Source organism: Anguilla rostrata, chromosome 13 (genome assembly GCF_018555375.3).
Source record: "Anguilla rostrata isolate EN2019 chromosome 13, ASM1855537v3, whole genome shotgun sequence".
NCBI lineage: Eukaryota > Metazoa > Chordata > Actinopteri > Anguilliformes > Anguillidae > Anguilla > Anguilla rostrata.
In genome coordinates this window covers 33449926-33474286 of record NC_057945.1, presented here as the reverse complement: position 1 = coordinate 33474286, position 24361 = coordinate 33449926, and the positions used below count along the sequence as shown (strand labels likewise).

The following is a 24361-nucleotide window of genomic DNA, read 5'->3' as shown; positions in this document are numbered from 1 at the left end:
TCAAAAATGCACAGCAGTTTTCACAGGAGAACAGAGCATTAAAAGTTTACGGCAACACTCAAGACAGGGATAAGGGACGCCACTTCACTGAATCAGACTGGTACAGGCCAGGGCATATTTAAACATGTACCATGTTTTTCCCCCCCACTTACGTATCATTACAAGTTCTTATGGTTAATGAAATGAATTGATGTAAAAGAACCTGTCAACATCAAGAACAAAGTGGTAAGACTGAAAGCCACTTATGGTTCTTGACCTTACCCTTTACAAATCCTAGTGCAAACCTGTAAATTTTCACAACCAATAACTACATTTCAAATTTAGTTATGACAAACACTAATGGAACACGATCATTTTCAAGAGCTTGCTGAAATTTACACCTGTGCATAAAATTACTTTCCTGAAGCTTTTCAAGGCTGAAAGCAGAACACTGTTAAACCCAACGTATTACACATTACGGATGTATGAGGATATCAGTATGCACTGTGCAAGCAACACCTGCATACACAAGGCCACCACTTTAGAAGCCTACAGCATCATGTGATTATGCTGTTGTTACTGACACTGTGCATGAGATGCGAAATAGGTTCTGACATGTAACAAAAAAAGGTTTTGAACTCTGATCTGGTTATTTTTTGGTATTCCAATGCCTCAAGGTTCTCTGAATGCACTGTCTGTTATGCAAGACATGAATGTTAGGTGCGCTCCTGCAGTTGCCCTTGACCAAGGCACTGGCCTCAGAACTGGAGTTGGTCCCTGGGCGCTGCACTGTGGCTGCCCACTGCTCCTAAGTAACTAGGCTTGGTCAAATGCAGAAGACAAATTACCCCACGGGGTTCAATAAAAGTATATTTTATCTTATCTTATCTTAAGTCTCGGAAAGGATAGAGTTATGGTGGAAGCATGTTAACCGCTGAGAGAGTAGGAAGAGTTAGCGTCGTCTGGAAGGGCAGTTTATCTGTAGTACAGAGGGCCTTTTCCCCAATTCAGAATCAAGGCGCACGGCAAAAGCCACGTTATGTTTGGATAAATCCAGGAAGCTTGGGTTAAGCTTGTTACTGTGCAGATGGGAAGCAAATTCAATTTAGCCAAGTGACCAATTAGAATCTGGAGCACGCACAAACGAGTACAAACGAGTGAGACAGTTTCTGAATAGGAGAAAAAGAAAAGTATCAGCGATAGTTCTGACAACACACACACACACGCATGCACGCACGCACGCACACACACGCATGCAAGCATGCACGCACGCACACACACGCAAGCACGCAGGCACACAAACGCACACAAACACACACACAGAAAATAGGGAAGTCATGGCTTTTCAGCTTGGAAATGGAAAATCGATGTGGGAAATTTATGACCACAATCAAGAAACACAATGTACAGTACAGTGGTCGCAATCCATTTGCAAGTTTACACAATCCTTTTAACAAACCAGAAATCAAAAGAGAAGTATTTATTTCTTTAGTTTTTTTCTGCAGAGATCAGTCTTCAAGGCAAATCTGATTTCAAACTGCAACAATATCTGATTAAACACACATGCGCACAACACATCACACGAAGGAACATCTGTGACATTTTAAAAGCACAAACTTTTAAAAAAAAAACGGGTTTTACATTTAGCTTTTGAAATTAAATCATGTTTAAAATGTATTTTAAAGTGCTTCAAACTAAGTAGTAAAATAGCTTGCAAACACACATCTCTGCATTTATCGCTCTTAGCTTCATGCTCTTCTCTTTTCTACAAATGCACACGATACCTGATATACACTGGGGCAACACGGAAGTTACCTAAGAACACTGAGGAATGAATGGACACAAAGACTATGTAATATCATTAGCCATTAATAACACACCTGAAGGGGAGCATACAAAAGTCAGTGACTTATAAAGTGCTACCATTTCCTGTAGCCTCGGTTTTTGAAGCTCGGTTTGGCCCCGTGAAAAAGTCACATATGTCAATATGTGGGAAAATGCAAAATCCAAAATGTATGGAAAAATGTACATTTAGATATTGGTCAAAGTATCCAACATATATTTAAAGACATATAAATTATTTCAACGTTCATATCTGCAATATGATACACGCATCATACATTTCAGAACTTTAAATTAAATGGACCTTTCAGAAAGTCTTTTCAGCACTGATACTCCAGCATCTGACAAGAGATACATGTAAATGATACAAAATGCTTCTGTAAAGTTTTCTTCCAATAAGAATAAAATCAAATCTCTACATGCTCCCTGTTTAATACTTTTGTTCACAACATTAATTTAAAAAAAAATTTCTACACTACAAGGACTCAATTGAACACATGAACATGATAACTGATACATCTAAAATAGGCTACATAGTCTACACAGTATATTACTTGTGTTCCTTATATTTTGGATTTTTTATTTCGACATACGCCACTTTTCACCAAGCTAACCACGCATTCAACACATTGCAGTCAAGTTCCGCTTGACACTTGTTTTTGGAAAATCATGAACAGTGATTTGGCTGACCACACATTTAGAATGGAGATTATGAACAGTGATTCAACTGACCACACATATAAAATGGCAGCAAAACGGACTTTAACAGCTTGGTTTGTATGTGCGATGTTCCTTGTTGTGGCCTTATCTTCTCCTTCTTTAGCTGCTGGTAGAATAACTGAGAACCTTGAGTCCATTTTACTCTTTTTACAATATTAGTCTTGATTATTTTTTTAACCACATTGACATTTGGCTGAGAAGTAGCCTTTGGTGCCAATTACCAAGAGGATACAATGTGTTCAGAAATCATGGCGGGATTAAACTGGCCTCTCTAACATTAAATTGATCAGCTTGGAACAAATACCGTTCTGAAATGTAACAGCCTGTGTGCAATTCAACAGACAAGCTGGACAGAATGAGCAGGGTCTTCTCCTGAAACATGCCTCGATGGCATTTTCCTTCCAAAAAAACAAAAAAACAAACAAAATTACATAAAACTTAATGTATATTTCTTATCGTGGTGCAAGTGGTTGGACCTACACAGGAGGAGAGGTTAATACCTTGTTCAGTAAAATAAAATTGTTTTTCTCAGGTGAAAGTCGACAAACGACAGTGAAATAACTTAGTGAAGAGAAGCATCTGCTGTGTCCACCTCCCCAAAAATGTAACAGAAACAGAACAACGTTTTGGCTACTTTTTTTTTTTTGTCTCCTCGACGTACCAAGGTTTTTAAGGGCTAACAGTGGTGGAGGACACGACACCGAAGGGTCAAAGGTGAGGTCGCTCCGTGGTCACAGGCAAGGCCAAGGCTGCGGTCAATCCAAGGCTGTAACCGCCACCGGCGCTCGGCGGAAGAAGAAGCTGGAGCCGCGGAACAGCTGACCCTGCAGACCGAGGAGAAAGAGGTCACACACACACACACCATACTCTAAAACAGAAAAAAGTTTACAAAGCTGGAAAAGCAGGGAAACTGAACGTCTGCGAGTGCTGTGTCTTGACTTGCAGTATATGTTGGGACAGGTATTTCCAATGCAATGTTTTGGAAAATAGCGCTGTATCATGTACAGCTTTTCATTTTGGACAAAACAGGCCTGCGTCATACGAAATGAGGTAAGGAGGAGCCAAACGAAAACAAAATGTTGGCCGAAACCACCAGAACCGTGTCGCTCAACACTCAGCGAGGCCTACCTGGACACTGAGGTGCCTCCAGCAGTGGGCCCAGGACTTGAAGACGGGGGAGTTTGGTGGGAGACCAGCTGCCAGGCTGTGGAGATACAAGCACACATGATATCTGACAGTCATGCTCTCCCCCCTTTTACCGTGATCCACAGTAGTACAATGGCAGTGAGTCGGGGGTGGGGGGTGGGGGGTGGGGGTTCCTGAACCTATCCTACGAGATGTGGTGGGTCCTGTGAGGCCAAAGAGCCTTTTCACCAAGCCTCATGGTGAAGACTGGCCTTGTAGACACTGAGACTGCTCCTACTGGACAACAAATTGGAAATTTCCTTTAGGATTTTCTTTTGGGGGGGGGGGGGTGTTAACAGTCAACTTTTGGGAGGACATCAAACAGGAAATTTTCTTCAGGATTTTTTATTGGGGGTGGGGGGGGGGGGGTGGACACTAACAGTACCACCCAATACATACGATAATATTGGGGAGGGGGGGGGCATTTAATTCTTTCCTATAGTTTGGGTGAATCCTAAGAAGGACAGCACAGAATTTTAGGTCCTGTATAGGGAAGAACAGCCTACACAATTTCAGTTTATCCAGCTGAGTCACATTAAGATGGAAATATATTTTTCAAGAAAGCCCTAGCCAACTTAAAATGACATTACCGAGAACTAACAGTACCACCCAATACAATACGATAATATTGGGGGGGGGGGGCATTTAATTCTTTCCTATAGTTTGGGTGAATCCTAAGAAGGACAGCACAGAATTTTAGGTCCTGTATAGGGAAGAACAGCCTACACAATTTCAGTTTATCCAGCTGAGTCACATTAAGATGGAAATATATTTTTCAAGAAAGCCCTAGCCAACTTAAAATGACATTACCGAGAATTTTTGGCGGAGTTTAGTATCTCTTTGCTCATAATCTGACCGTTAAAAGCCTTCGGTTCAAATCTCTGTACACAACCACTAAGCTCTCTACCTCAATCTAGTGTGACCATGGATGAGAAAAATTTAAGCAGACGGACAAGAGAGGGCCTCTCCCAGCCTCAATGTGCTGGTAACAGATACAATCCGGTGGGCGGATCCCTTACCCACAGTTGTTTACCGCCATGAGATCTGCCACAAGCATGAAGGGGTACGTCAACACGCTGACCGCGATCTGGAGAGGGAGGGGAACGAGCATTGAGTCAGAGTCCCCCAGTCCAAACGGGGGGAAGAATTATCATGGGCAGCCAACCTCTTTTTCGTCAGTTTTGCGCTATGTGCACAACACAGCAGACAGAAGCAAAGAGCGTCGCTCTGTTCAGCTCCTGATGGGCAACAGTCCAAGCGAATGCCCTCATAACTAATGTGATTAGCCAGGTCTGTTCAGATCAGGTAGTAAAATCAGGTGTGCCAGTGTTCAGAGTGGAGCAGATGAATAAACTGACCAATCAAATGACTGTGCTTAAATGACTGACCAATCAAATGACTGTGCTTAAATGACTGACCAATCAAATGACTGTGCTTAAACTAAAAAAACATCAGGCCTCCCTCTCTGCACCTCAGATACATCACCTGCTATTTGAGAGGATCTGAGATACAACACGCACATTCCACATAAAACTGCAGTTTAGACCTAGCTATACGCCATTACTCTCATTCCACTGCACTGGGGGACAGATGGGAAGGATGTTTCATCACGTTTCCTTTTACCTTGTGCAATACTTCATGTCAATCGTACTTTTAAACAAAAACAACCGCAAAATAAGTTCCTTGTAAAACTGACTGAATTGAGAAGGAAAGCAGCTTACTCACCCCCATTACAAACTTAGTGTAACTCCTGACTGCTGGTGCTTGGCTAAACTGAAGAAACAAGATGGAGACAAAATACATTGCCAAACATTAAAATAGCATCTTATGAAGCCAAGATGATTAATTAAATTTCAAAGGAGCAGTGGCAATGTAACATTAAAGTACAGTAAACAAGTATGGTGACCTTAAAGCATATTGAGATTGACTTGCAACTTAAGCCTTAAAGACCCCGTGCGGTCACCTTTTTCTTAAAAAATGTCAAAATTTCCATTAAATCACAAAGTCAAAGATACTCTTACTTATTCCAAATAATTACATTTCCTCCTAATGTAAAGTATGTCATTTTTAAACAGACAGTCAAAGATCTCAAACAGTATGTCTGTTCTGTAATGGACATTCCACCCGAAGTTCACTTGTGGCTGGCAGCTCATGGAATCAGGCTAAGGGAATTGAAGTGATGCTAAGTGGTTCGAATGTAAAAAGAAAGAACAATACTATATACTAATTATGCTTTTAATGCAAGTACCTTGCTGCTTTTGGGACTTAAAAAACCACTCAACTAAATAAAACAGACTTAATATCAAAGTATTTGTTTTCCATGGTTCTCTTATGTATAACTAAAAATTATGACTTTGATTGCAAAGTCTGTGAAGCATACAATCTGAAAAAGATTTCATTCTCATAAATGAAATTATTGCTACTGCTACTGAAAGTATTACCTTTACACATAACACACCAGGGAACTACTAGTTCCAACTCAGTGTGCTCCTTTAATTGAATTCTGTTGTAACACAATATGGCAACAATCAGTTATTTTGTAAATTGAAAAATATACGAATACACAAACAAAAAAACTCTGCGCTGAATGTGCTGTAATCTACTGAAGTAAGTGAACAGAGGAAACTGGAAACAGGACCTCAGCGATGTTGTCTAGCTACGACAGTAAGCGGTTGCTGTCCTCTAGTGGCCAGAGTATTCATACTTACATTGTCATCCACAGCGTAGGTGTTGATGAGGTGAGCCAGAAGATTACAGCACCACAGGAATATCACCTCACCCAAGACGTGGGGTATAATGCCACTAAAGATGCAAAGTACGCTTTTCAGATCAGTGACACACAAACCGCAAATTCAAATAAATTCATCACGCACAAAATGGTCTGTGAGTCACTCTTGCCTGATAAGGACGGTGAGTATTTTACTATGAAAAACATGTGGAAGCGCAGCCAATCAGGACTTTACCAGCCACATCCTCACTACAGCTTAATCAGCAAGCGCTGTAAAGGCATCTGCTTAAATTAAACTTCACTCACCTTGCACACCTTCTGTACAGTTTAAAGGTCAGCCTGTTCTCATGCCCGATATTCTTCTATCAAATGGACTATGTAATAGACTGATGTGTATAAAGTGTGTATATATATTAAATATATAAATGTGTATAAGCTATTTATAAAAATTAAATAAGGCTTAGAAAATGAATAAATATCTGTTAAACATGGACTGTTTAAAAAATGACTTGATATGAATACAAATAAATCCATGCATAACAAATTACACAATGGAGCAACAGAAAATGGAGCAAAAGAAATGTTGAAATTCTCAAGCTCTCGGCTCCAAAAATACCTCCTCCCATTAAAGAGACACAAAACCAAAGTTTCAGGAAAAATGTTCTTTCATAAGAGTTCAAATGCCAAGGTAATCTTGCCCTGAAGAAGCCAAATAAAAAATTTTTTTTTTTTTTAAGTAATGGTTATACATCAAGAGGACATTAATGCTAGTCTGCTCTTAGACCTCATCCTATGCAGTTAGCTGGTTAAGGAGAGGCTAAATCAAAGAGAGCTAACAGTTGAACGCAGACATGGACACAAATGCAGACGTACACAAAGAAACCGCCCACGCCTTCCTCCTGGAAAATTTTGGCGATGCAGCTGAACAGACCCCTGGGAAACGAAGAGAGGACAGAATCGGACGGAGGCACTGGAGACGGCTCCCAACAACACTAAAAACAGCAGCTGCTGCTGCTGCTGCTGCTGCTGTAACATTTCACAGCGATGATGTCAGCGCAAAACATAGCGAGGGAACACGTTACCATGGTCACCGGGAAAAGCCCCTCACAGACGGATTTACCTGTATTTGACCTCCCTCCCCACAAACTGGGCCATGCAGCGCACAGAGATGACTGTGGGAGAAGCAGAGGATCAGAGACATTGCTGCACACTGGGCTTAACACTGGAGGGGTGTGTTTTAGAGTGTTCTATAATTCTACTCTATTCTATTCTAGCGTACGTTCCGTTCGGAATCCTACGGACATTCTTCTTGACTTCCCACCACGGCGGGGCCACAGAAACACATCGTTAACATTCTAGATTTACCCTTGGTCTACCGTTCAAATTCATAAGGAAATGCCTCACAAAAAGAACTACATTCACAACAAAAGATTAGAAACTGCTCAGTCCTGTGTTTGAGTACATGGCAATGGCAGAACAATTCTCACTATATAATACAAACAAAATACAAGCACAAACCGTACTCAGCCAAACCTACTCTGAAATGTAAAATACTGTACATGTCAGAGGTCACAGATTAGTCATCTGCCTGTCTTACTGCCATAAAATAGAAATGAAATACCCTTCAATGCCTTGACACAGAAAATGCTGTTTTGTAAATGTGGATCGTAAAGGTGTGGTTGTTTTATATTTCAATCCACTTAGTGCTCATAAGCCCCCAGCATGACATAATTTTACAGTGTTCACAGTAAGAACACATTATATGCAATACATCACATAGCAGTATTCTACAGTAGATTCCAGAATTTCCTGCAGAACTACCATCTTGCAGAAGTTAACATCTCTGATTGTGTTATTTTATCATTTCCTGTAGTACTGGTACACTTTTTAAAAGCATTTATATAGCAGCAGCCTTCTACGGAAAATAGCATCCCCTAAATGGATTTAATGTCCTTGGGGAATAAATATAAAGCACTTTAAAGGCCTGGGAGCACAGGCTCAGCTGGGATTTAAATTCACAACCGCGTTAAATTCAGTCAAGCGCCCCCGTCCCCTCAAGACGAGCCATTACCGTGGAAGGGGTGCGTGGCGATTCTGGACAGGCACTGGACCACCATCTCGTGAGAGGTCTGGAACACAAAGCAGGGGCTGTAATGACCCCCCGACACAGCATCATCACAGAAGACACATGGTCAGCCCGCCCAGGTGACCACCCACCTCTCTGACCACCTTCCGGAAGGAAGTCTTCAGGTCGTCCCTGTTGGACACCTGCTCCGTGTCTTCTGCTGGAACTGCCTGGAGACATGAAACAGGAAGGAGAGCCTGGAGAGCCAATCACTTCAAAGTAATTATTTTCTCTGAAATTCCCTGGGCTACTGGGCATAGCAGCACTTAAAAAGCTCCTCTATAAAAGAATACATTCATTTTTTGTTGCATATTTACTGCATGCTACCTGTGAAATCTTTTGAGAACTTAATGTAGACTTCTGTTCACGATCCACTTTTAAATGACTCATAATCATGGTTTTATAGCATAAATGAAGGTTTTCCCACTGAATGTGGTCTGGAAAGAGGACGATGCAATGGCTTCACAATGGCAATTACATTGACTATAACTACATTCTACCATTTCCCCTTGACACCTAAGTAAAAAAAAAAAAAACCATTACAGCCACATTGTCTGCCATAAACCCAGTAAGAGTAGGGAATTGGCTAGAACTCTATGTTATAGAGTAGTTGGAAACGAGAACTGAAAAAAGAGGCCTTTACAAGGCAATGATCCGTATATGTGGTGAGCCCGTTAGCTACCCAAGGGCCAGTCCGTGAGCCTCTCGGTGCGCTGACCTGTTTGACCTTGCTGCGCACAATGGTGGAGATGGCACTGGACATGACGCGAGGAGACAGGCCACGGAACAGCCCCCGCTTTCCGTCCACCCTTATGATGTGGCGCGCTGCGGTACGGTGGAGAAAGAGAGAGAGAGAGAGAGAGAGAGGGGGCGTGACCATGGAGCACAGCTAGTCTGCAGGCTCCATTCCCCAACCACCTTTCCAAAGGAGACATACCGTATGTGACCTAGCCAACAAACTTCTGGTAAGGCAGCAGGGGGAAAAAATGCTGGCTTGTGTTCACAACATCACATTCAGTGTATTGCCAGCTCTTGCGTTCTCCGTAGGCAGCAACACACATAACCCTGATTTTTTTTACAGTGATGTTCCTGGCAGACCACCCAAGTGTTCCTTGTTAAGTTACAAGCTCTACAGTGCCTGAATCATATTTATTATAGCAATTCCGATGGAAAACTTCTGGGATTCTAACCTGCAACGCTCTACTGTCAAATCCTGTCCAGTAGAACTACCATCCTGTTCTACCAGAAATGGTAGAATGTCAATCAAGTCAGATGGGCTCCTACACAGTGTATCTGAGACAGGGTTGCTTGTTCAGCCTTTAGGACACTTACCATAAGAGAAGAATCCAGGAAGGTACAGCACCTTCCTCCCAAACATGGTGGTCCCTACTGTGGGGGGAAGAGGTTCATGTCCGACCTAGCAGGAGAGACACTGCACTGATTCATCTGAGAGGCAGACTACCTTACCAGTGGTCATGCCAACAATGAGCAATAACAAAGGCTGAAGTGTGTTCTTGGCCATGCCAAATTAAAACTTACGAGTGCATAACATGTTCTCTCAGCACTTCTCAAAGGACAATCATATACAGATGTTGCAATGTGCCTGCAGCACCAACTACTGTAGCTGGATGCAGTAGAGCCCTATAATCTTTGGCCAATAGTAAATGTAATTATTAAAAGGCAGATAAGGCTTCTGTCAAGTTCAACAAAAATAAAATGTGCTTGGCAACAGGAAAATGTCACTTTTTAAGGCTGTATACAAGTTGCCATTCTATGCCGCATGTCTTGCGTAGATGTCCATGCTGAGTGTTTGATTTTGCTTTGCCATATTCTTGTGTTTTTGCGGTTCGTAGAACAGGAGTATCAACCCCCTAATAAGCGGTAAGGGGATTCGGGTGTAGATTACGTGAGAGAATGCTGAGAATGCATAGTCAGCGATAAAAATATAGAAATATTACGCATAAAAAGAAAAGAAATTAAGAACATGCAGTGCAAGATGTGAACGGAAAACACATGCAACATGTAACACCTTTGAAAACACAACTATCCTCATATTTATCCCTATTTACTGTAACACGTCAGTAACACATCTGTGCTAACTGCGCCCTTATCGCTATGGCGCACCAGTGTTGTGCCGCGGTGCAAAAATGGTTCTCAAAGGAGACTTCGCCAAAGTATTTGTAATGCTAAAACAGTTTCCAGAGCACACATGCATCATTTCAAACGTGCTTTCTTTCAGCCTATTATGCATTTTACTCGGGACAGCTAGCTAGCTACCTGGATGAGCAGTTTCACATAGAGCAGTGGATGTGTTATCGCCGTCACCCCGGCTCCCAGTAGCACGATCGCCGTGTCCATATCAACCGGGGCGCCGGACGAACCCGGAACGCCGTTACGTTCGAACAAAGGGCCCCGTTGACCACCCCCCTCAACTGACATGTTTTCTGGGGTGACCATCTCCGAAGGGAATCCACTTCGGCCAGGCCTTTATTCGGAAGGAAAGGGTTAGGATGTGCAAGTGGACCAGCCTGTGTCACGTGATCGATCAGAGCAGGAAATTTACCAAAACAACTTCTGACGTAATTAAGGAGGTGGAGCATGCAGTTCCACGTTTGCGTGCAGAATCCATGTGGCCAACAGAGGGCGCGATACACCAATAATAACGTCAGAATAACTTCGCAACTTTTTGATAAATAATGCAGTATCAGCCTGTTTGACCAGTTAGACATTGGATGCGACCCGTATTCGGTTAGCTCTCTGATAAGGCAACAGTTAAATGGCACCCCCACTTATCTTTGGGTTTTAATGGTTTTAGTATACCGTTTCACATGTTACAAATATGCATGCAAATCAAATTTATAAGTTATTATTTTGTAACTATATTTTTCAATTTTTGTTGCTGTACATTTGGAATTCAAATTCTTACTTTATTCCTTACACATTGGATTGCCGTTTTGATCCCGTATTGACACAATTGTTTTGACAGGAGAGTCAACTGTGAATAAGGTGTATATAATCATATATAAATTGGCATTTAATGTATTTGATTTTCGTTTAATATTTCATTAAATCGAAATTTATTTATGATAACATGGTAAAATACTTTAGCAATCCCTTTGTTATTGTTGTGTTTACTCTGGTACTCTGTCTCACCTTCAGCAAGCACGTCACTGAAGCTCCAATTTCCACTCCGTAGTTGGCAATAACCTTCACCATGGTCAACAGTATTTAAAGAACAGTGCAACCCCTCCCAGCTTTCAAGCCCGTATAATACGATCTGTTTGTTTTAATCTGTGTATGTAATGTACGGAAATTCAGGCATATTGGTGTTTTTATTATTTTCTGATACACACTTGCCTCCTCCTAGCCATATCCCTTAAAATATTCTAAATGTAATAAATGTTTAGAATAAAATATTTTATAGATATAATTTTTATATCTCACAAATGATATTTAAAACTGAGTTACTGGTATGGTACTCATCAAAAACGAACATAAGATTCAATGAAATTACTATTAATAATGTACTTAATTAATCGGGAATAAATCTGAAAACAGAATGATACTTAAATGCATTTTTGTGAGCAGGCTTCAATATTTTTTCATCACAAAAAAAAATAAAGAAAAAAGTTTTTTAAATAATATGATGTACTGTGAATATACTTACCAAATGGTTATGATGAAATAACACAGACAATGGTTGCTTTGATTTGTACTTAAAAGTTTTTATCATCCATTTTTGAAAACCACGTATTTCTATGTGCACAGATGTGCACCATACATTATGGAGACAAAAGACAATGTAAGCAGCAAGGGGAAAATTAATCATAAATTTGTGGATAAGTCGGGTAAACATCACAGGATCTCCTTTCAAATCCTTTTGACTGAATACTCTTGTAATTTCGGACATCACAAATTTCACATAGCACTTCTTTGTGCCTTCAGATTCTCTTCAATTAATACATTTCTGAGTCTTAGATTTATGGTATACTGTGAATAACAATGAAATGTACAATAGAAATTTGTATCCCAGCATTTCTTGAATTTATTGACTAAATAAATAGAACTTAATAAAATATTAAGAGCATCAGTACGACTACTACTACTACTATTAATAATAATAATAATAATAATAATTTGTTTGCTAGAAGAGACCAACCACTGTAAAACCACAAATTGTCTTCATATCAATTGCCAAATCCTCTGGATTTAGTCCAGGAATGGTACAGGAAAACTGCCCTGTACATAGTTTCATCTGAATAAGCAAAACAGAGACAATGAATATAACTGTAATCTGAAAGGGCAGTTATTCTGTATTCTGACTCAGGCATGAGTCTTCAGAAACATTCCCATGAGGCAGTTTCCTTACACTCGTATCGAAGCAGAAGAATGCACTGTAAGTACTGGGGGAAAATGCGGCTGTCAAACTTAAAATGCACAGAAATCAATATGAAAATATCAGTAGATACAGGTCAGCCTGTGTAATAAAATGTAATCCAGTAGAATACGTAGAGATCCAAACAAATAAGCATGTGACAGAATAATTCTGGGCTTTAGCATGAAAATATGTTCTTTACTCTGGCAAAAACCTATCCTCTTTATTAATGTTGCTTCTAGCACATTTTGATATCAGAAATCCCCCCTCTGAGTACAACACAAAACAGGTCTCTTAACATGGGTTGTACATAGAAACGTCTGTAAATGCAGTTGAAGAATGTGAATATTGCTAATTATGTTGAAATGGGAGACACATTCAAATTCATTAACACCGTAAATGGCTTTTCTCCTTTGCATGAAAACACCTACAGGCCTGATTTTAAGCTTTTTTGAAAAGAATAAATAAATAAATGTGAGAACCAAATAGACAGTGCCAAGTTCTTCACAGGAAGAGGATAAATGCTTCTTTGTAAATTAGATGAAATAATCTTCACAACGAGGTCAAGATGTTTTGACATGCAATCAACCCAGCAAATTAACAAAATGATGTGTCACAATCCTGTTGATATCTCTTAAGTTAAAAAATGGCTTGCATTACTTGCAATAACTTGCATTACTTCTCACCTATGCATTATACATTTGGCCTACAGTGAAGGTAAACATAGTATTTATTTATAAGAACAACAAAATAATGTAAAGTTGATAGATAATAAATTATAAAACAAGAAAACATTTAAAAATTAGTTTAACAAGACCATAGAACTTTTGACTCTCAGAAAAGTCTAATAAAAAATTAAATAAGAAACTGAACCAATAAGCAGATACGCAATCCGCAATAAAGCACTTTAATTTGTCCAGAACTCACACTAGTTCCTGTTCACTTTCTTACTGCCTTGAAGCCCATCACCACTGTTAGAGGAAAAAGGGAACGGCAGATTCCCCAGACTGCTTTGTTTGTTCTCAATGGCTACTGCTAATCAAAGCCAAGCACCAACTCCTGTAAATAGAGCCAGGTGCTGCCAGCCTGGCTTAAAATGTGTATAGTAATTTATCTATAATAGATAGAGTCCACATACTGTATAGGCCTACTGCTCCCAAGATAAAAGCATTTATTTGATCAAGGGCATATAGTTGGAAACATCACTTTTATATTTGGAGCAGTATACAGTAGTGTGCGGACTCTACTTTGTATATTATGATTTGTTTTCTGTCTGTCACTTGTTGAGATTTTGAATGTGCATGTTTTTAATTTTTCCATGCATTTTGGTGTTTCATCCATTTTTAATTAATTTTATTATTGATTATCCCATGAGGAAACAGTGTTGGAATTAGATAATATCTTTGGGGGCAGTGCTGAATGGGGTATATCTGTAAACTCCTCCATTTTATTCTGGCTGTAGGCTGACCATTTCAGCATTGTACAGTGTTCTCATTTGCTATGAGCACAACAGACTCACTTGCACTTTCTTTACTCAGAGGTAGCCCTAATAGTGCCCCCATATTTTGGGCTGGGCGACTTACACATGCTGATTAAATTTAAAAAATGGTTCAGAATGTATAAAAGCCTTCAAATGGTATTTCTTTCATAATGCGTAAAACGAAAGATCATAAAACTGTTTTCTTTCTTCAGTTATCCCTCAATTCCTTAGAGAAAGCATGAGCTGTGTAGGCAGTAGAGCATTACCCCTTTCGTCTCTAAAAGGACCAATTTTTGTCTTATTTCTGTGTAAGAGAAACAAAAACTCCAGTCACCTTAAAATCCTGTGTAATGGGGCTAGACACTGCCTATTAGCCTGCTCAGCTCTGTCAATCTCAAATCTTTTCAAAGGCCACCCAATCAGGCTCTACATTCCCGCCATGTGACTCACAAAGCCTCATAAGCTGTGATGTCACAGTGCAGTCACAAAAGTGCTTCTCACGACACAGCCTACAAGCTGCTGCTGGCCTGGTTTAAGTCCTGCGGTTGGGCAGGGCTGGGAGGAGTGGGGATGGGTCTGGGTCGCCGTTTGACCACACGGCCTCTGCGACCGTTAAGTATGTCCGTGGCCAAATCCTCCACGCCATCCAGGTCCATGCACAGGGCCTCTGCCGTCTCCTGCTTTGTCACTGTCACAAACTTGGGGTCCCGTGCTAAGACATCCATACCACCTTGTATCAGGACCTGAGTGAGAGAGGGTACAGGGCCAGACTCAGCCAAATTACTTTTCATAATGTTTTTATATGCACCACCAATTTACAGCAATTTCTGCAACTTACAAACACATAAAAAATTAAGAAATTGTCAAAAGTGCCATTCAATATGGCACACTTTCTGCGCGTCTGGATAAAGAAGTGTTTGAGGAAAGTCTAAAGGCAACAGGCAAACCTAACTAATTTAGAGGTGACACTCTCTTTCGGTACACCTAGACAAAATAAAATCAGACCACACTTCAAATTTGATATTAACAGCAGTAATGCTATTTTAAAGTCATTAATAATGCAGGAGGTTTCAGTACTCACCTCCTGTATGAGCTGGTCAGCTGCTGGCACTGGGCCCATTGCATGCTGGGAGTTATTAGACTCCCTACCACTGTGGCTGGGGTGGTATGGGTACTGCAAAGAGACCAGTGGGCTACATTCAGCATCTTGTGAGCTTCATGTACTCAATGTGAAGGCAATAATGTTCTGGTTGTAATCGCACTATATGTAATTGATTGTACTTAATTGGATTAGGGACCTGATTTATAATCACTCAAAGAACTTAGCTCCTTTGAGAACTACAAACAACATTTCTCAATGCAGGACAGATCTTAGCCACCCCTGATAAATGCAGACATTGGCAGTAATGATTTCATGTTGATTTTAGTTATTAACTTTATTTGTTGCGTAATGTCCAATGAGCACACATTTACTGTACCTGAGTACTGTCTGTCCTTACTGTGATTTCTGACAGGAGCACGTCTGCATTGTCCCTCTGGGGGGCGCCACTCATGGGGGAAATCGTGGGGTCTCCTACAGGTGACACAAAGAACAGAGCCTCCTCTTACTCTCAACAGCCAGTACATGTAAAAAAAAAACATCTTCACTTTCATGTAAAACATTTTATAAACTTTATTTAGACATAATATTTCTTAAGTATAAAACTCTAATACACTTCTTTATTGTCAAAAAAGGCCTTTGATAAAAAATGGAAGGTGACATTAAAAAAATTTAATAAATAGAACGGCAAACCAAATGTTTTTAAACTGACCTAAACTGGACTGTTGTTTGTCTCTACTGGAATGGTAGTTGCTTTCTTCAGTGAGTTGAAACTCTGCATCCCTCTCTTGTTCCCAAGAAACCCTGAAAAAGTAACACATTACAATGAGCTGGTCCTGGTTTACAGTAATGGCTGAGGGAAGAGGCCAGCTGGCCACCACTTTTATATACAATCTCAGAAAGTCAACGTTCGGTACACAGAGTATTAGCACAGAGTTTGGTATACACACACACACACAGTGTGACAGCCTCATGCACAGAGTTTGGTAAGCACACACACACACAGTGTAACAGCCTCATGTACAGAGTTTGGTATACGCACACACACACTCACACACACGCACACTGAGTGTGACAGCCTCATGCATAGAGTTTAGTATGCACACACACACACACACACACACAGTGTGACAGCCCCATAGACAGTGTTTGGTACACACACACACAGTGTGACAGCCCCATAGACAGTGTTTGGTACACACACACACACACAGTGTGACAGCCCCACAGATAGTGTTTGGTATACACACACACACACACACACACACACACAGTGTGACAGCCCCATAGACAGTGTTTGGTACACACACACACGCACACACACACACAGTGTGACAGCCCCATAGACAGTGTTCGGGCAGGACTCTCACCATGCGCCTGCATTGTTGTTGGCGTTGGCCTTATTGGGAGTCATGGGGAAGAACTCGGTGTTGGGGTGGAAGACGGAGTCGGGGGAAAACTCGGCGTCTCCGTGCCGGTTCTCCGAGAGCTGCAGGGGCCGCTGGCTGGTCACGTGGCTCGACAGGGGGATATTCCGTTCCATGCCAAAGGGGTCCACGTGGTTCCCAAACAGGCCACCGGAACGCTGTCCGGGAAAAAAGGCAAAACTCAAGAGAATGAGTTCATTTGAAATTAGAGGTCAGTGGGGAGAATGGCCACCTTTGATTGCCCGGTCATCTGCACCTGTTATAGCACCTGCTATGTCAGCCAATGTCAGCCAATGTCAGCAGCTCTCTCACCCTGAAGATGCCGTCCTCTGCGCCCTCCTCTAAGGCCTGGTCCATGTCCTCTTCCGCCATCAGGTCCCCGGAGATCGCCCGATGGAGCTCTGGTGCTGCCTCCTCCTCAATGCTGCGAAGTCCCGCCTACGAGAGAGAGAGAGAGAGAGAGAGAGAGAGAGTTATGATGCAGGCTGTGCCAGGCCAGGGGGAATTGTGGGTAATTAGTTAAGGGGCAGAGTTAAGGGTTGGGAGTTAGTGGATAAAATGGAGGGGGGGGGGGGGGAGAAAAGACATCGGAGGGGTTGGAGGCGTGAGGTGGAGTCAGGGTAAGGGTTGTGGGAGCCAGAGATTCAAGGAGGGTGAGGGGGTTAGAGTGGGGAGCCAATGGAATTAGGCATGAAGGAAGGGAGGATGTGAATTAAGAGAAATATAATGAGAAAAAGGGGAGGAGTGCAGGACACAAATGCAGGCTTCTGGGACAGTAGTGGGATAAGGTTTCACCTGTATCTCAGTGGCATTCTTTTTGGTGGGGCGATACCCGTAGTATTCCTCCTGCCGCTTCATGAACTTGCGGAATTGGTCCTGGATGAGGAAGGTGGCGTAGAACTTGCCCACTGTCACCTCATCATCTGACAAGAACATTATCGATGTTAGAAACTCTGAGACAAACACATTTCGCAGATCATTCGCCTAAATCAGGACTGCCCAGCCCTATTCCTGGAGATCTATCATCCTGTAGGTTGCCATTTCAATTTGACACACCTGATTCCACTAAATAGCAGCTCAAAGAGATCTCTAGCTCTTGAATGGGGTGTGCTTTGTGGTTGGAGTGAAACCTACAGGACGGTAGATCGCCAGGAACAGGGTTGGATACCCCTTTCCTAAATTATGCATCATTAAGTTATGGTGTGTTTAGAAATGCTGAAGTTCCGTGCTGATACATGACCTCGGTGCTCACCTCCAATCGGGGGAATGACCTGGTCAAGCAGCTTCATGCTGGTGCGTTTCCAGATCTGCTTTATGATAGCTCGTAGCTCCTCGTTAGCCTGCTCAAAGTTACCTGAAACACAGAATACAAGCAAAATTAGCTTGCAAAGAGAAAACGGGAGAAAGATGCCCGTCTGAAAATTGTAAATAGCTTGGTTTTGGAACTTAGTTACATACTGGACTGCACACCTGAGATATAGCGACCCACCTTCAGTTTTGATCTTGAGGGCCGTTCGGACAAGAGCAAACAGGGTAGCATTGAAGGTCACCGTGCCATCGCTGTTTAGTGGCATGTTCATAGACACCAAGCGCTGGAATCACATTACAGTACAAAACAATCAAAGATTAATAATCATTACCAGCTATAATGTCCTTCAATTTGTGATCTCCAGTAGATTGATATTGGATTGTTGCAAAACAATAAAAACAACAACTAAACTCCTGTGTAAAAAGTTTTTATTAAAAAAAAAATATTGTATATAAAGTTGCTGTGGTAAAAGACATATTTTTGAAAATATAGAACATTGGAAACTATTAAGGCTGCATGTGCTGTGCTTGGTTCACCTTGCATGCCACACGATGAGGACAGAATTTCCCAAAACCCAGCGGCGGTTGTATTCTCCTCAAAAGAGTCACCACATCCAAATGTTTGATTCGCCCCCTAGAGCAAAGGAGGAAACCAATATTATTTTCTGTCTTTCCCTATTATTTTCTACTGGTGGGGATTTGCAACTCAGTACAAAAACCTTTGAAGCTTTCCTTAAGTAAAAAATATGTTTTTTTAGAAACAATAGTTCTAAACATCAGTACTATGAACCTTATATACTCACGTTGCTTCAGGGTCGTACTCGGCCCATATTTTCTTAAACTCATCGAGATGATGGGGACCCAAGATCGACCAATCACGGGTCAGGTAGTCAAAGTTGTCCATGATAACTGCCACAAACAAGTTGATGATCTGAGGTGAAAAAGAAGATGGCTTCTTCAGTGAGGACTGAGGCTTAATTCCTAAGCTTGCGATTGACTGTGTTGCACTTAAACTGTTCATAGAACCTCTTGCTTTCTGAACATCCAGCTAAATTCTTCCTTATATAGAGCAAAAGGAAACCAGTTTGTGACTGTTGTGGCCTCCATGGTACTATTGAATCATAAGCAAATTTTTGAGTATGAATTGTGTAAATATGTGTGTGCTATAGAGCAGACCATTCCGAATTTACAAAGCATAATGCAGCAGTGAGATGGGTCTATAATTATAATCGGGTATTAAAATTTAAAAATGAGGATAAGTTATTTCAAGTTATATCCATGCATGTTTCTGTCTGAAAGGTGAATGTCTGGAGCAAGCCTACTATTGATGCGACCCCAGAGAAAGCACAGGTCATTGTACTCACCAGAAAGGCACACAGCATGTAGAAGCTCATGAAGTAGAGGATTGCAAAGCTGGAACCACAAGTGTACTCCTCTCCTGGCAGGTAATCTGACTTTGGGTCGCACCGCTTCCCGTACATACAGGCCAGCATGATCTCCTGCCAGGCCTCCCCTGTGGCACACCTGAAACCCATATAAAATTCAGGATTTCACATTCAGATTTCATCACAATCTGAATAGGATATTGGCCAATGACGTAGGCTTCACAACCTGCTACGACCTTGGCCCAGGTATTATTTATTTGTGTGTGGATATCTGACTAAAGTCCCACTTTTGAATTAACATTCACCTGAAAAGCAGAAGGACAGCTTGCGGGAATGTCTGGAAGTTGTTGTTCCGGTTGATCTGTGTACCGTCCACGAGCGCTATTTTACCGAACACCTGAAAAGGACAGAATGTTAGAGAGACAGCTCCTACACCCTCAGTGCAAACTCCCCTTTGACTAGGCCTTACAGTGAGATGTGGAGTGTTTTTTTTACCATTCATTCTATCTTCACTACCATTACACCAGGTCCACCAGTGGAGCATGGGCTTCCCTTCTATAGCCAGGTTCCCTTTGAGATTTGTTACCATCAGGGAGTTTTTTCTCACCACCATTTGACAGTTTTTTCTTCCCACTGGGGAGTTTTTATCCTCAATTGCTCACTTTTTGGGGTTTCAAGCCTGTTTTTTTGTTGCCTAATTCCACCGTAAAAAGCATCTTTGTGAGTGGCCCTGTAAAAAGCACTATAGACATAAAGTTGAATTGAATGGACTTGAATTGAGCGTTTACCTGCATCCCAATAACAGCGTAGATGAAGAACAGCATGACGATGAGGAGGGCAACGTAGGGCAGCGCCTGGAGCACAGAGGGAAATGGGAACTCAGCACAAACACAGTCTTTTCTAACCTACACTGAGAATCAGATCCGAGAAATATTATAAAATAACCACAATAGGGCATATCTATGATGCACTGGAAATTTGTCTTTATGCACTTTTCCCGAATTTGTGCACGTTTACCTGTACTAGTCATTCAAGAATGTGTTTGGGATGTTTCTGGTCATGTAGATACATATACAATTTATATAATTATAAAACAGATCATTAGGAGTAATTTTGAGTAATTTTTCCAATTTATAAAATGGGTCGTCTGGGTATCTTATCATCTGCAGATACTGTAGTATCAATTGTAAAGCGCTTTGGATAAAAGCGCTATATAAATGCAGTCCATTTGTAGTAAAAAAAATTTTTTAAACTTTTTGGGTGACTTTTTCCTTTAAGATAAAGTCGCTACGTCCAGCTTTCAGCCTCGCCATCATGTCTTTCAGCGTTGAAAAAGTCGCTCTGGATGAGAGCGTCTGCTAAATTCCTGTAATGTAATGTAATGTAATGAAAAATATTCCACCAGGGGCTGACCTGGAAAGACTTGATGAAGGTCCACAGAAGATTCCGGATGCCCTCCGATCGGTTCAACAGTTTCACCAGACGCATGACACGGAACAGTCGGAAGAAGGTAATAGAGACCCGAGCGTTCTCTGAGTCCTAAAAAGTCAAATAAAAAGACAAAAGGTCACAAATACTCAAAAAATAGCATGTGTGCATTCCACTTTTTTTTTTTTGCCAATGATAGGCCTATATTGTAATCACAGGGGACACTTACTGCTATAGCTTGCATCGGGTTTACCTCCTAAATAGAAAAAGCAAAGATATGATTAGCCAACATCCCATTGCAAAATTGCTTTTACATGCAGCCAAATAAATTTTCAAGGTCAAAGTGAACTCTAAGAATAAAAACACTGAAAAAATACCAACTAATATACACTATATTACCAAATGTATTTGGACACCCCTTGGTGTGGGGCTGTTTTTCATGGTTTGGGCTAGGCCCTTTAGTTCCAGGCTAGGCAAATCTTAATGCTACAACATAAAATCACGTTATAGATGATGCTGTGTTTCCCGAACAGTGTGGGGAAGGTCCTTTCCTATTCCAGCATGACAATGGCCCTGGGCACATAGCAAGGGTTGTACAGAAATGGTTTTGTCAAGAATGGTATGGAATAACTTGTCTGGCCTGCACAGAGCCCTGACCTCAACTGTTTAGCCTAATCCCCCAATCAGTGCCCGACCTCACTAATGCTCTTCTGGCTGAATGGAAGCAAATCCCTGCAGCAATGCTTCAACACCTAGTATAAAGTCTTCACAGAAGAGTGGAGGTTGTTATAGCAGTAAATGGAATAGCAACTCTATATTAATGCCCATAATTTGAGATGAGATGTTTGATGTCAGATGTCCACACACTTTTGGCCATGTCTTGTATTTTCTCTTCAGCACTCCAGCACTATCTCACTACCACAGCAAGAGAATCTGTGAATCGGTCCATTGAATAATTGTATTTGTGTCAGTGTCACTGCATATCACACTGTGTAAAGTGGTTAAAATACATTTAATTCTTTAAGGTGAAAGATCACAAATGTGTGATTAGAATGTTCTTAATGGTACATTCTAATGCTGATGTAACAATCAGTACTGATAACAGGAAGCAATGGAATTCTAGAACACTGACTTAGAATTTAAAAAACCTTCCAGAATAACATAATGTTCAAAGGGTTATAAACCACAGCCAGCACAGATACACAGACTGACATATTTGCCAGAGGATGACAGAGGAACACACAGGGAATTGTAAAGGGATTCTCAGAGCAAGCAGCTCTTGGGATTGGTCGCAGGAACTGGTACAACAGCGACAGTGACACAGAACAGCAACTGTTAGTCACCCCAGACACACCCTGCCCCCCGTCCTCTTCATGTTTAACCCAGGGGTGAGCCGCCATTGGCGGTCTCAGCTCCTGGTCAGCATTTCAGACTGAACGGGGCCGAACAGCTGTCCGGTTCTGGGAAGCACTTCCACTTTTGACAGAAACACAGGTGGCAACACTCAGGAATTTATGAGGCCCAGGGGCGAAGGGGGGTGAGGAAATGTACTGTCCTGACACATAGCGAGGAGGACAGGGTAGCTGAATCATCAACATTATTTAACTCAGGCGCACGCTCACACTGCACGGGCAAGGCAGGCATGCATGTATTTACCGAACAGCCTTGTAGACAGTATAGCCCTCCACTAGCGGCGAGGGCAGCCTGTGGATGAAGAGAAAGGGGAAAGAGACTGAAGGTCAGAAAGAAAGAAACCCCACGGGACAGAGGAGAGGGAGACCAGCCAAAGGGGAAAAAACCAGCAGCCAAGGAGGTAAATGGGGTAGGAGAGGAGAATGTAGGGATAAGACAAAAAAAAGGCCAAACCAAAAAAAACCGACAAAGTGTCCAACACATGGCACAGCACACAGAGGGAGAGGTCCAAGCTGTGTCTGAATGCAATTTACGTGCCTACAAAGCAGTGGATGTGATGACTATACATAGCTACACAGCACAGATTTCAACTTACCCATTGAGGCCATTCAACAAAGGCCAGGTGACTCAAAGTACCTTGTCTATGTGCACAACAGTAGCCCTATCCGTGATTCAAAACTACAACTCACAAGCCCTGTCCCTTCACCTAGAGGAGCTTCATCAGTGTTTCTATAAGAGGTGGACAGGGGTTTCCTAGGTGTGATGCCATGTTGGAGGATGAACTGTTGTGTGAGTGGAGGTGAGGTGGGGATTGAAGCGGCTGGATTTGAGTGCGGTTGCACACACCAGGAGGGTTGGGGCAAAACTGATACTGACCACGTCCTGTGAACTAGAGTTGAAACCGACCGCTTGCTGTGGTGCGTGGCCTGTGTAAATCTAGGTGAGGGTATTGGATACATACAGTCCATGTTACATATGAATGGCCATAGAGAGGGGAGCTCTTCTACAAATTTCAAAGTGAGTCAGTTCATTTTGGTATCCGACGTGCTCAATAAGGGGCAACTACCACAGCTTACATTTCATACATTGTGCACTTCTGCAGCCAAACATTTACTGAAGCAATTTGCATTCAGTGCCTCATTCCCGGGATAAAAAAGCAGTGACCCACCAATGATTTGTACCCGTGACCTTTGGTGTAAACTGTAAATCCATAGATAAAGAAGAAGCGCACCCAAAGGCTACAGATTCAAATCAGTGATAGGACATGGAGGAAGTAGCAGTAACTTAGCATGTTATCCAAATAATAGTGCTGCTCAAAAACTATTGAACAACAACAGCAGCTACAACATAATCAACACAGAGATAAAACTTACGTCAATCTCACTCAGGATGACATCCACGACACTCCCGATGACAATGAGGAAGTCAAACACATTCCACGGGTCCCCAAAGTATCCCTGTGCAGAAAAGGGGCAGGTCATTGCCATTAATTTGGAAGCAAAGAGGGATATATTGACCAAAAATGGAGGAAGTACACTCGTTGCTGCTGAAAAAATGCCACTACAACCAGAGGCCAGTGTTTTATGATCAAATTAAACATAAGGATATATATAAATGGTGTTGTAGGAAATGCTTGCACCAATCGTGCACAAGACAGTCACCTTTACTTTGAAGGCCATGAGCTTGAGGATCATCTCCACGGTGAAGAGAACTGTGAAGATGACGTTCAGGGTGTCTGAGAGGTGAGTGATGTGGTCAGACTGGTTGCAGTGCTGTTGGTTTGAAAGGATGCGGGGGACAAAGACAACATTAATTGAACGACCCCTTTCGATGACACAAGAGTTCTACGGATGAATAAAATATTGCA

The 24361-nt window shown here is 41.7% G+C and overlaps 2 protein-coding genes across 2 annotated transcripts in view; both read right to left on the bottom strand.

The window, feature by feature from the left end:
* Positions 1-1444: 1444 nt before the first annotated feature.
* LOC135237512 (mitochondrial carrier homolog 1-like) lies at positions 1445-11138 on the bottom strand. The gene is made up of 12 exons (XM_064304690.1): positions 10857-11138; positions 9912-9996; positions 9298-9404; positions 8672-8749; positions 8526-8583; positions 7575-7626; positions 7328-7387; positions 6435-6528; positions 5452-5499; positions 4746-4813; positions 3670-3745; positions 1445-3365 (listed from the first exon to the last, which is right to left on the bottom strand). Exons 1-12 carry the CDS (start codon positions 11034-11036, stop codon positions 3297-3299), a joined length of 975 nt encoding a protein of 324 aa, XP_064160760.1. The 5' UTR covers positions 11037-11138; the 3' UTR covers positions 1445-3296.
* Positions 11139-12268: 1130 nt separating this feature from the next.
* Positions 12269-24361, bottom strand: part of cacna1sa (calcium channel, voltage-dependent, L type, alpha 1S subunit, a) — a 34311-nt gene continuing 22218 nt past the window's right edge. Inside the window, exons 27-45 of the mRNA XM_064304691.1 lie at positions 24156-24266; positions 23868-23951; positions 22738-22785; positions 21311-21337; positions 21067-21192; positions 20442-20507; positions 19959-20050; positions 19633-19792; positions 19072-19199; positions 18806-18902; positions 18450-18552; positions 18213-18314; positions 17756-17883; positions 17273-17398; positions 16904-17118; positions 16246-16337; positions 15913-16007; positions 15516-15608; positions 12269-15177 (exon numbers count right to left, since the gene is read on the bottom strand). Of these exons, the coding sequence (XP_064160761.1) occupies positions 14944-15177; positions 15516-15608; positions 15913-16007; positions 16246-16337; positions 16904-17118; positions 17273-17398; positions 17756-17883; positions 18213-18314; positions 18450-18552; positions 18806-18902; positions 19072-19199; positions 19633-19792; positions 19959-20050; positions 20442-20507; positions 21067-21192; positions 21311-21337; positions 22738-22785; positions 23868-23951; positions 24156-24266 (2127 nt within the window). The 3' untranslated portion in view covers positions 12269-14943. The remainder of the gene's footprint in view (positions 15178-15515; positions 15609-15912; positions 16008-16245; positions 16338-16903; positions 17119-17272; positions 17399-17755; positions 17884-18212; positions 18315-18449; positions 18553-18805; positions 18903-19071; positions 19200-19632; positions 19793-19958; positions 20051-20441; positions 20508-21066; positions 21193-21310; positions 21338-22737; positions 22786-23867; positions 23952-24155; positions 24267-24361) is intronic.

Excerpts from the sequence above, each read along its gene's own strand:
- LOC135237512 (XM_064304690.1), bottom strand. The coding sequence starts at position 11,036 with ATGGTCACCCCAGAAAACATGTCAGTTGAGGGGGGTGGTCAACGGGGC. Across the intron at positions 6,529-7,327 it reads GGCGTGGGCGGTTTCTTTGT|TGGCATTATACCCCACGTCT; the intron begins GTACGTCTGCAT and ends TTGCATCTTTAG. Across the intron at positions 5,500-6,434 it reads CCTACGCTGTGGATGACAAT|TTTAGCCAAGCACCAGCAGT; the intron begins GTAAGTATGAAT and ends TTGTTTCTTCAG.